The 12,805-nt window shown below is 42.3% G+C and overlaps 1 protein-coding gene across 4 annotated transcripts in view; it reads right to left on the bottom strand.

Moving 5' to 3' along the window:
- Positions 1-12,805, bottom strand: part of acsl1a (acyl-CoA synthetase long chain family member 1a) — a 21,774-nt gene extending 8,969 nt beyond the window's left edge. The window contains exons 1-2 of one of the 4 annotated variants that reach the window (XM_034592923.1): positions 12,670-12,805; positions 1,670-1,882 (exon numbers count right to left, since the gene is read on the bottom strand). In XM_034592923.1, coding sequence (XP_034448814.1) covers positions 1,670-1,882; positions 12,670-12,702 — 246 coding nt within the window. In that variant the 5' untranslated portion in view covers positions 12,703-12,805. Of the gene's footprint in view, positions 1-1,669; positions 1,883-4,799; positions 4,928-11,831; positions 11,957-12,669 lie in introns of those variants that run through there. The other 3 variants (XM_034592932.1, XM_034592943.1, XM_034592953.1) reach the window with 3 other exon arrangements.

Genomic DNA, 12,805 nt, shown 5'->3' with positions numbered 1-12,805 from the left:
CGTTCCAGACACCAACAGCTGCCGCTAAAGCTGAAATGATCAACTGAAAGATATTGATTTGTCTTTTTGCTTCGTGTCTTTTTTCCAGCGAAATATCTGTGAAAACTGCTTCACAGGCTCCAACTCATCTGATGGCAGATCTGATGTTTCTCTGTTTGCCTCATGTAATAACAAATGAAATACCTTCAGACTTTTAGAGGACGTCATCTTGGATCGTGCAAGATTGTGGAACACCCACCCCCCACTCTCTCTCAACAGGTCATTGAGTTAAGGATCAATACAAATATTTGGTTGTTTAAATGAAAAGAATCATTAGCTGCAGTCCAGGCTGTCGCGACAAACGAATAACTACACAGGACCCAAAAAACTGTTTGGTCTTCACATTGAGTGACGTGCTGTTCTTTACTATGAGAACATGGTTCCACTTTAAACATTTACCTCATATTAGGGGGGCTTACAAGTTGCTTTATCAATGATTAACACATTATTTCCTAGAGCTTCATAGATTTGTTTTTAAAAACTCATAAGGCAGATGTTATGGTTTGAATCTTTGTTCAATCTATTTGGTAAAGATACATTTGTAAACCATCACTATAAACTCTTGAATTCATCAATTCATCTTTCTTATACGCAAACCATTTTTCGGATGTCAGTAAGTCATTAATAAACTGCTTTTTATCCATTAAGTTGGCAGTTTAATAGATTGATTTTGTTGGGCCAATTTCTGGAAGGTCGGTGGTCAACAGTCCAAGAACTAAAGACCAATGAGCACTCTGCTGCAGGGGGAGGTAGAGATGTTCTGATACCAGTTTGCCAGATAGCGATCCCAATACCTGGTCTTTGCTTATCGAGCGATACCGAGTACCGATCCCGTACCAGTGCATTTTAAAAACATAACTTATAGAACAGATTTTAACAGTTGTGTGCTACTAACCCTGAATGGAAATGAGGATTACCATCATTGTTGTATGGTCTATTTCCTTGTGTGGAGATTGGCAACACTAGTGCCACCCCTCAAAACTGAAGTCTTTCATGTGGTGCACGTTACAGTTTTACTTTTGGGAAGTTCCAGAATGAAATATTGCCAATTGACTGACATTTTAGCTAGCTCTGGCTAATCACTTCTTCTTCACCACTCTAGTTGCAGCCGTTTCTGGGTGAGTCTAATATACTTTAAACATGTGCTCTCAGATTGGTACATTCACTTTCAGACCTGGATTTTCTATGCTGGTATCGGAACATCTCCAGGAGGAGAATTAAGTGAACTGAAGGGATTCGTCACAACCTAGCACCCAAGGAGTTTAAAGGGTTCCTTACTAGAAAGTGGCACCATAAAAACCCAAAGATATCAAAGCCTTCTTTACCAGCACATCCTGGTTTAGGTCCGAGATAAACTTCTAAGCTCTGTATATGTGAGGACGTCAAAACAAACATGTAATTTGAAGAACTACAGCTGTGATTACGTTCCTGGAGCGGATCCATTAACATTCCTTCAGAATGAGACCTGCTGTTTAGGGTTTTTTTCCCCCCTTTCGTTCTCGTAGCTGGATCGTGATTCAGTTGTTCCAGTAACGTTACAGGAAAGTGGGTGGACAGAGATATCTTGTTTTTTCCCCAATTTGACATTTGCTACATTAAAAGGACCAAAGGAAAGAAAATGATCACATACTGGCATTTCCACCGACTGCATCTCCAGATCACAGGGAGGTTTGAGGGCTTTCGGCCGCGTGGCGAACCAGTAGGTGGTGATGGCGGCGAAAGCACCCATGCCCATGAGCGCGTTGGTAGGCAGGCCACGCACGTACTGCCGGAGGTCATCCAGCTCGGGAATGCGCAGCTGTCTCAGGACTTCCTGAGCCTGCATGGCTGATCTGCACTCACCCTGCAGCCAAACAGAGAAGGGAGCATTACACATGGAAGGTTTTAGTCTCAATTCTGCAGCACCTCTTCTACCATATGTATATTTCTGTTTAAATATCTGTATCTTTAAGTCTATTCAAATCTCAGGGATTTATTTACCAAAAAAACTGTAGCTTTATCTTAATACTTCAGGATTTGTTAAACCAGCGTAATCTGAAAACTGTTCACTACGTGAATGGCTCCAACAAGGCGCGACATTCAATTTATATTTCTTAACAACAAAAAATGACAGACACCTGAGATCCTGACATTATATCCTTCAAAATAAAGAAGTTACAAATCACCAAGTAAGACTTGATTATACATACATACACACGCAGGCACCCACACATTGTATTCAGCAAGTATTCAGTATTCCTTCCTTCAGTCTCAAGTCAAAACTGAAATATATCGACATAAGTGGTTTCCTCAGCACTTGAAGCACCTTTGGCAGCGTTTACAGCCTCAGGTCTTCTTTGGTGCGACTCAACAAGATTTGTAAACCAGGATTTAGGGATTTTCTGCCATTTTTGTCTGCAGCTCCTCTCAAGCTCCGTCAGGTTTATCGAGTCTGTCAGCCATTTGTGGAGTGCTGGTCGAGTGGGCTCAAGTCAGGGCTCAAGGACACTCACAGAGTTGTCCCTAAGCCGCTCCCGTGTTGTCTGGACTGTGTGCAAAAGGTTGTTGTCATGTTGGAAGGTGAACGATCGAGACTGAGGTCCTGAGCGCTGAAGATTTTATTAAGGACATTCTCCAAGAATTAGCGTTCTCATCGCTATGAAAATGTAAATGTTACATAAAGAATGTGGGCTGATTGGAAGGTAAACAGGCAGTTAATGACCGAAGCATAAATACTCATGTCAGCTAAGGATGTAAATCTACACAAGGGTTTCTTTTTTTCCAGCGTTTTTTTTACATCAAAACCTAATGGGAAGTGGGCGCAGAGCATTCCAGGGCTGCTGGTCAAACGGCCGACAACTCAATTTAGTTCAGCCAGCTACTTTATTTTGTTTACGTTTGACGTAAATAAATAACTGTACACGAACAAGCTGCGATTCCTTCTATAGAGTCATCTGTATCAGTCCCACTGTCGTGTGCCCTATATGAATGTGTGAGACCAGCTTCTCCCCTATATGTCTCAGTTTGGCCGAGCGTCCTGGTTGATCCAAGCATCTTCTATTTTATATATTTAATAATTATGGAGGTCACTGTGTTCATGAGGGAATTCAATGCTACTGAAGAAGGTCGCCTTCTCCAGATCTGGGCCTCCACACAATGCTGCAGGTGGATTCAGGTCAAGGTGGAGAGTAATGTCAAACTTCACACGTCATAGCAGAAGAATACTTTTCAATGTGTCTATGTGATATTTCAGTTTTCAGCTTTCTAAAATTCTGTTTTGGATTTAAACAGATTTTGCGCAATGCTGAAGCACGACAAAATGTGATCAAATTAAAAAAGTTTGAATACTCACTGAATGTCATTGTTAAATTGTCAAAACAGTCATTACAGTCAATAGAGCAGAACATGAAAATAAATCCTTGGAGTAATGTTTTGTAATTAAAGTCCTTGAATTAAAAAAGGTTTTCACAGACGGTCTCCTCTTATTATAAAAGATTTTGAATAGGTTTTCTATGAGCAGTTTACAATCTATAAAACCTAGAAGAGGTTTTTCCAAAAGAAAAATTCAAACGGTGGAAAAATAAGCAGCTGTGCGGGCTGCATGTGTGTGTTTGTGTTTGCTGTTGTTTCTATTCAACACTTCCACATGTTGTACACAGAAGGTAGACGTGCTGTCCTATTCAACAGCTGTGCACTTTGGAAACAAAAGGCACAGGAAGGAAATATGACTCCACACATATTTTTCGCAACACGGGCCTCCAAGGGGGAAAAAGGACAAGACAACAGACACTACCCACAGACACACTCCGGCAATACTGAAACTCATTTCTGAAGGGGAATGAGGTTTTAAGGTCGGGATGTTTAAGGAATGAGCTCACTGGGTTGAAACCACATTATCTGGAGTGCCAGATAAATCCCCCTGTCTGACTAAAATGTGACTAAAACTGAGAAATAATGAGGATTTTTAAATACATGCTAAAGTGCAAATCACCTGAGCCTGTATCAGACTAAGATATCCAACTTGTTCAGTTACTAAAATTAATTTATTAGTCTGCTATTATATATAATAATCTATTAGATAGTAGACAGAATAGATATACTAATATAGATGTCTCCATCGTATAGATATAGTATCGATATCTACATCTAAGGAATGACTTATCTTTCATTTAATGTTTCTTTATCTCTCATTATAATCTCATTAGTTATCAGACAGGCGGCTTTACGCACCTCAAAGCTAAACTCATTTGACCTCTGCATTGTAAGGTAACGGCTCCGCTGCCAGATGAACAAGTGCACAACCACCTCAGTGGCAATAATTGACTTCTCACCTACTTCTATTATTAAAGCCTCGCCCATGACACATGTGGCTGGTGCCAACTGGGTCAAAGTGTTGCAGAAAAGCAGCCAAACGCGCCTTAATTACAACTTCAATTCAACAAATTGTGTCTCAAGTGAGATCATGGTAAATCCCATTAGTTTTTATATGAAAGAATTAAAGGATTAAAGAGAAAGTAGCAGCAGCAGGATTAGGTGGTTTGGATCCATTCATTCTCTATGGAAGTAAATGTTGTACGTAGATGTATAATAAAAACATTCAAGAATAAAGCTCAGCTATGAGCCACTATGAAAGACAAGCAGTGATCGGACCACTTCTAAGTCCTCTCCAGGACAAAATGTGATAAAATGGGTAAAAGTCGTAACAGCGGTTCAATTGATTTCGAGAACATTTGTCAAGAATTAGATGCCGAACCAAGGAAAAATAAATTCTCAGTACTCACAAGTCAGCAGTGTTTGTATGAGAGGAGGCAGAATCAGTTTCTTAGAGGTGTAGTTTATCTGAATGACCGCGTGCTGCAATAGTTGCTATAAGCAGGACTGTCACTGACCTCTAATACACCTCCGAGGTTCTCACCACTATGAATAGCAGGAACACGCCCCTTTCAAACAGAAACACAGACGCATGAGACACCGCTAGCCACTCAGAGAGCAATTCAAGACCCAGGATGATGTAAGGGGTTTTTTCTGCTTCACACATTGACTGGCTTGAGCATATTGTCCTAACTGTCCTAACTCAACATGTACTGTATATATGAAGGTCGTCTATAACCGGATATTAAAAATGCAAACCCACGTGTCTGAGACGTTCAAACATACTAATGTCCGAAACTATTGAGAAGCAACAGTGATTTTAAATGTTTATTCAAGGGTCAAAGACCAACACCTTATCCTACATTATCTGAACACGGTTTTTCCAATTCTAGTGTTGCTGAGCGTCCGAACCTCGGATGAATAAAGAATTAAACCAGTTACAAAGAGTCTGTGTATTCTTCAAGATAGATATGTTGACAAATCCCCCTATTTGCATACGGATATCACAGAGTATTGACTGTAACCAAAATACACACAAAGCTGAGTATAAGTGCAAATTCCTCCGAATCTAAGCAGGATAAGACGTTAGGATTCCCAGTTAATTATCTAAACAGGAGAAAATCTACATCTTATTTTCCAACAGTTTCAGCTGATGAGACCAGTGTAAAGTGGACAAAACATGTGGACACCAAGGACACGTGGATTCACACATTTCATGCTGACGTTATCAGCTACAACAAAGACAGTAAAACATAAGAAGCCTGAGAGTGAATTCAGTTTAACCAGCTGTGACTGTGGCAAGAAAAATACACATGGATCTTTGTGGCGTGAAACAGAAACCATGTGTTACAATAAAATCCTATAACATATCCCACCATGGCATATGTAATTATGTCATGATATGAATGTATAGATACAGCAATAAAGTCAGATATCATCTGGTACTGATAGAATTAACAGATATGTCAGATTCTGGGCTATTCAGTCAATTTAATAGACAAAACAAGGAATTTTGTCCCATTGATGCAAAAACCATAAATAAATGTAATCAAGAAATATTATAACTTTAACTCTAATGGTCAACAAATTTATATTATTATTTTATTGTCCACAGCATATCGTCATGTTGCACTAATAAAATCATGTTACCAATTCTACTTTTTAAATAGTCAAATATTTATAAAATTACAAACTTTTCATATCATTACTTTGAAATCATGACTTCATCTGTCGTTTTTAGTGTCTGTTATAGAAATTTAAGACACTTTAAGATATGTTTGGTCCATACACACACACCTCTTTGGCATATATTTGAACTTTCTTTTTTAGTTGCAGTTTCACTGTGTGTCTCTCTGTCCAATGGCCAACAGCAGTCACATGCTAGCAAAAGTTGCTCCACCACCACCTCCACTCTCCATACTTGGCCTGGGTGCATGACAAGCCAATGGCAGGGCCAGCTCTCCGGTCACCCCACACCCCGGCACACACACACACAAGACAGTGGAAAAAAGAGGGGGAGAGGGCAGCCGGTTCATTTGACACATGACAGAACATCACGATTAGTTGGCAGCAGCCTGCAGCTTGAGCGCAGACCACAGATGTCAGTTTTGAAAATGCGCAATCCACAACCAGGAAGTTGCACAAAGAAAAGATGGCAGGACAGTCGCACTCCCCTGTACATGTTCCTCTTCCTCAAAAGAACCCAGACCAGTGTGACACTGAGCTGATAATGGGTTTGGGTGTTGAGCGTCAGGTCAGATGATTTAAGCTCATTATTACGGCCCCACCACCGGAGCATTAGCACATGGAGCCTTCAAAACACCACAATAATCCCATTCTGATTAGACAGATGCTTTCAAATCTAGTATCCTTCTCACAGCTGCTATGTGAACCGACCGGAATTATTTTTGATGAGTCATTATTACACTCATTTATCATCACACAAAAATGCCAAACATCTTCTTGTCCCAGATTGCCAATTAGCCCTCCCTTAAACTGAAGTTTAGTTTGACCTGGCACGGCATGGAGCCATAGAAGAGCAATACTCGTTTTTAAAAGGTGGAGTTTGCTTCTAGCCTTTCCCATACTCAAACACAAGTGCAGACATGTAAAGACTTCATTTAAATGCATTTATGTGGTGTAAAGATGCAAGTGCTGGCATGTCTGGCCAAGCAGCTTGATATCTACAGCGGTGACTAAATGTTACTTCCAAAGCCAAGGAGAGCATCACGTTAGACTAACATGAGTCTAACATTACTACACTTATGTTCCTACGATGAACTTTACACTGACATACAGTACAGAACAGTGCTGCTTTTTTTTTTTTGCATTAGTATTACATGTCTTCTTCATGTAGCAGCTGATGAGGAGGATTGTTGCCATTTAGCTTTAGCCTCTTGACACAAACCCCCTTCACATGATTGTCATTCAAATGAGCTAGATAATATCAAAACGTCCCCTAAGCCGTTTTCAAGACATGACCTGGGGATAAAGTCTGGAGAATTGGGTGCGGACCCTACCCGCACTTTGCTTTTCACGCATGCAAAATGCAGCGGGGGGGTTCTCTGCACAGACGCGTTCGCAACAGCAACAAATCCTCCGCATTATTCAGGTGAGAGGTGGAGCAGCCGGGTGCAGCAGGCAGAGGCAGGAAGTGACGAATTAACTCCGCTGCGGAGATCACGTGATACATGATACGTGATACATTACACAGACATCAGCGTCGGCTTTTGACTTCTATGACACCGCTTCGTTTTTTGCGTCTGTCGCGTGTAAGAAGCGGCATTAACCCCCCCCTAATCGCTCGCAGTGAATCCAGCGGGGTAAAGACATTGTCCGGAGTTCCTGTCTGTAAATAGTTGGAGACACACAAGCGCTGATTGTCATCTCCATACAGATACGCATGACTACTGCCGAGTCATTTGACCTGGAAATTATCGGCCATTGTTTCCTTTCCCACTGAAGACAAAAGCAAGATGTTAGTGTGTTTTACAGTGGGTTTTTTGTCCAGTGTGAATACAGCATAAAATTAATGAAATATGCCATTATAGCAAGAAGAATTGGAGCAATTTAGTATGTAATGGCAAGAAAATGTCACAACATAAAAGTTGTTCTAAAGAGAAACAGAGGTTAGAGGCGTTCAATGAATGACGACAGCGACTATTCGTTACAGCCATAATCTCACGTAAGTCTGTAAATCATTGCTCCTCCATGTCCTTGCTATACATCAATGAGTGTCTGTTACAGATTGTCTGCTTAATATAGCTCACAACAGAGGAAGGACATCTTCTGTAAAACTGAAACTAAACTCTCAGACAGCGTTTGCTTCCGACTTCTTCATAAAGGGGGTAAAAATGGCCCAGACACAGTATAACAGGCCACACTGGTGTAGTACTTACTTCTCCAAACTTGCCTACTACTGATTTGTACAAGTCGAAGCCAATGCAGTGGCTCGTTATCGATTCAGTTCTAAAAATGCAAAAATGTTGTGGTATTGACGTGGATGCAGCTGCCAGGGCCTCATTGATAATTCGACTGTTTTACAAACAGTGCAGCATGTCCCGAGGGGATGGATCTAAACAGAGGGATGAGCTGACATATTCCTGTGTAAAAACTTCAATATATAAAGGTTTAACGTGGGAATTGAGCAAGGATGCTCCATAGGTAACTTTGGATGAGCAGTCAAGCAGATGAACCGCCTGAAGGGAGGTTGTGAAGGTGAACAGGTAGAGACATGAGCTGACATGCAGGGACAAGACGTTGAGAAATCAGGTGAGGGGGTAGATGGTTACTCCTCCTGACCTCTGATGTAAGACACAAAAGGCTGACCTTGCACAAGACAACCGCGATCAAGACTGTAGGTCCTGACCCCCCCCTGGTGAAATTGCACACTCACAGTCACATGGTCAAACAGTGGAGAAATGTACGAGGGGAGGGGAGGGGGGAGTGGAGGAGGGGGGATTTGTGAAGTGGAACAAAGGTCACGCTCACGTCAACTGCTGCCAACACAGCGTCAGGCCACACGACCGCTATACCCGCAGGTCAAATAAAAAGCTACCGTCATTTCTGAGAACGCTCAGTGATCAAATCAAACTGAAATTCAGCTTCTGCTCTGGTGATTTAAAGGTGAAAAACTCCAGAAGGGGCTCACTTACTGTTTTTCCGCTTTTATTACAGGAAGAGTTTGGGAAAATGTGGTGATTCCCTTTCTTGGTTAGACTTAAGTGAGAAAACTGACACCACTGTGCTGCCTGTACTGTAGAGATGAAGCAAATCGTTTTAAAAACTACTGTCATTGTCGATACATCTAACAGTTATTTTCTTAAACTTTAAGCTATACATCCACATTATATCTTTGTTGTTTCAATGCAGAAAACTGTCAGCCTAGAGTCCAAGAGTTCAGCTTTCCAACAATGTTCTCTGGGGTCAACGACCTTTGTAGCTGACTAATATTCTACTTCTTTATTTGAGTTTCCATCAGAAAATCATCTGATAGAAATATTTGATTTGTCGCGCCACATCCTCAGCTTGCTTCTCTGCAAAGCGAAGTGATGACAGGGTGGCAGTCTGCTTCGGAATCACAAGACCACAAAGTGTCCCTCTGTGTGCGTCAATGAAAGCTACTCCTGTACTCAAAGGCAAAGACACATGACCGAGTCTGCACAGTCACTTTTGTTGCCATCTCTGTCATGTAACTGCTCATGTGACTAAAAAGAGCATTTTCTCTTCTTCTTTTCCTCAAAGGGGAGTAAATGGACAAACGCAACAGTGGAGCTACATTCCAAAGATTCCTTGAGGAAGTTTTCCCTAAACACATCTCCAGTACCAAGCACATACATGCCTGAACTGCAACACCCCTCAGAACTGGTGTTATGATCTGCTTTGACATCCTTACACATCCTGACACTTCATAGGACAGGGCTCCCAAACTTGATCGAACTTTGTCGTTTACAGTCAGAGTTTCTGTCGTAAGAGGAAATTACAGAAATAATTCACTGATTTGCTTAACTGCTGTTTCTCTGATGTTTGCAGCAAAGTTAAAGGAGCGTGTGTTTGCTCTGGATGGTTGTGGTGGCCGACAACATTGGAACTATCCAAAACTTTCCCAAACGCGAAGCAACTTTAGAAAATGTAAAGCATTTTGCTGCAAGAAGACCAAACAAATGCATTAAGAGCAAATAACAGAACCAGCCAAACATAGACACCCTAAAAACAGAACAAATTCAACAGAAAGATGCTGCACGTTCGGTCAACATATCAGAAATTCTCCCGACCTCTAGGGGAGCGCTGATCGCAAGAGTTTAAGCTTCAAGGTGCAAGACTGAGACCAAACCTAAAGGCCGCTAGAGCCAAACTTTAAAAGATGAATACACCGCTTTTTATGGCACGAGAGGGACGGACAGGGAAAAGAAAACAGTAGCCAGCTGGGGGCCCAGAGTGATGCCCGCATATGGAAATATTTTGGTTGTAAAAGCCTGTTTGTCGGCTGTATGCTGTCAGCTAGTGACAGACGGCTGTGTAACCTCTTAGACACAACAGTGAACTGGCAATGCTTATTAATAAAATATGAATAATTTGTTAAGTTACTAGTATTTGTGATGCTGTCTAGTAAGAGTAACAAGGTTGTGCACATCACTGGTATTTGAAGTTAATTGCGTTACATTTTGTACATTTTGTGCTATTGAGGTTAGAGTTTGTTGGTGGTTTTGAACATTTAGCAGCTAGCAGAAACATGATCCAGTCGTGTAATCTTCACAATACACGTCATGTTTACACAAATTTTTGCAATTGTTAGTCACCTACCACCCTCTGGTCATGTTACTGAGGATGTGAGGGAAAGGTGAGATGTGAGACTAACAAGGTGGTGACTATCAAAGCAAGAATCTGCAGCAGTTGACACAGACAGGAGCCTGGCATCAGACATGAACTGTCATCACCATAAAACACGACGGGGGGGGGGAGACGTATATACTGCGGCTACACCCATCGGTTGCTCCCGCACAGACTTTGGCTCAAATAATATCATCGGCGCAAGATGGCGGCCTCCGAGATATTTTGGCTTCATTTCAGTATAGCGGGAGGAAGTGGAGAGGCGTCGTCCATCTTTGTATACGGTCGATGATTACACGTGATACAATGCTGACCTCTGGTTATATATACACACATGCAATAAATAACTTGAAGTGACTTAAAATGATAATAAGAAGAAATAAAATAACGTAATAGTGCATGAATGGAAGTGAAAGCATGGAGTTTGTGTGCAACTCTAACTTCCTTCTGGGGGCTCACTAAGGGGGTTACCAGGTCTCACACAGACACAGAGAGACACACGCACAGACACACACAGTTCTAACTGATACGGTGGGAATGCCACGACGTGTCCTTGATAATTGTTTCATTGTTTCCCTCCCTCACTCGTCACAATCTTATCTCACTCACAAAAAAATGGCGTCAGTGCGCAGGGCCCTTTAAAAACCGCTGGATAAGACTCAGATTAGACAAGGAAATCAAAGTGTCTGCTCTCACAAGGTGTCTGATCAGATCCAACGCTACGTGTCCATGTCTGTTGTCATCTCACACACACGCACACACACACACACACACACACACACACACACACACACACACTGGGGTTTCTCGGCGACACTGACGGGCACAGAAGAAGAAGAAGACGAGCACAGTCATCAGATCACAACAGTCGCTGGACAGACGCAGTCGATGTGGACATTGTGAGATCGTAGCGGAATGAAAGTGAAAAGGTTCGGAGAGGCGGATGGCAAACGTGGCTCGATCTCAGGTTTCTATTTGAAGACACCAACACAAAGAAGAACACAAAGCGGCCTCGTCCTGCAGACCCGCAGTCCTTTCCGCTGACACACAACTTGCACACAGTCTGAACTCATCCACCCCGAGCTGTGGTTTAATAAAAGGGTTCCACTGACCAGTGCGCAGCAACAGATCCGGAGACTCGAGCCTGATTCTTGAAGAAGCAACAGCAGCAGCAGTGATGGTCTACGCTGTGGTCGGCTCTCAGCCAATCACGGGCCGCGATGCTCTGCCTACAGTTTGAGAGAGCCCCTGCGATTGGTCGACATCGGTCGTGACAAAGGCGGTTGAGCCTGTATGGCATGTAAATCGAAGCAGCTACATCCTGTACCTCAACCTAAAAAAAAAATACTAGACACACCTTCAGTAGTGGAACGTAACGGAGTATATTTACACAAGTACTATACCGTAGTATTTCTTGTTACACCCACTAAGTCAGTAGGAGCGACCCTCACAGAGGAAACCGACAATTAGTTTTATAACAGAAATCCAGGTTTATAATTCATATTGAGCCACTTTGACTTTAACCTCACACCACGTCCATCGCCCTCAACCCACTCAGTTCAACACAGGAGGGGGTTAACACACCGATTACACGATTCTTCCACTGCAGACAATGAAAAACACGTTACACCTCCAGCCTGCCTGTCAGGGGACCAACGAGGTTGACAAACAAAAACCGATCAAACTGTCAAACTCACAAAAGAAAATCCCCCCCCCCCCCCCCCCCCCCCCTAAAAAAAGTAAATAAACCGAGAATAATCCAACAGCAAGAGCAGCCAATGCACCACTTTTTCTTAAACAGATATTAAAACCTGCTTAAATGTTAAAATCTTACACAACTGAACTTTTAACTTCCTGGTACGTGGATGTACTTTTTTTTCCGACTGCCAGCCGCTACACACCAACAATATGTCGTTCACATAGAAACCCCAGAACCCAGTCTACACCTACCTCCTCTTCAGCCATCAGCTCTTCTCCTTGCATTCCAACAAAGAGTGAGGTGTGTGTGCAGCTGTCTCACTCCACCGGCCTGAACCGGCACCTCCACCTGAGTTCCTCCCCCAAGTAGCACATATGGACCTCCCCC

Source organism: Hippoglossus hippoglossus, chromosome 1 (assembly GCF_009819705.1).
Source record: "Hippoglossus hippoglossus isolate fHipHip1 chromosome 1, fHipHip1.pri, whole genome shotgun sequence".
NCBI lineage: Eukaryota > Metazoa > Chordata > Actinopteri > Pleuronectiformes > Pleuronectidae > Hippoglossus > Hippoglossus hippoglossus.
The sequence above is the reverse complement of the archived record's forward strand: the minus strand, read 5'-3'. Positions and strand labels throughout refer to the sequence as shown.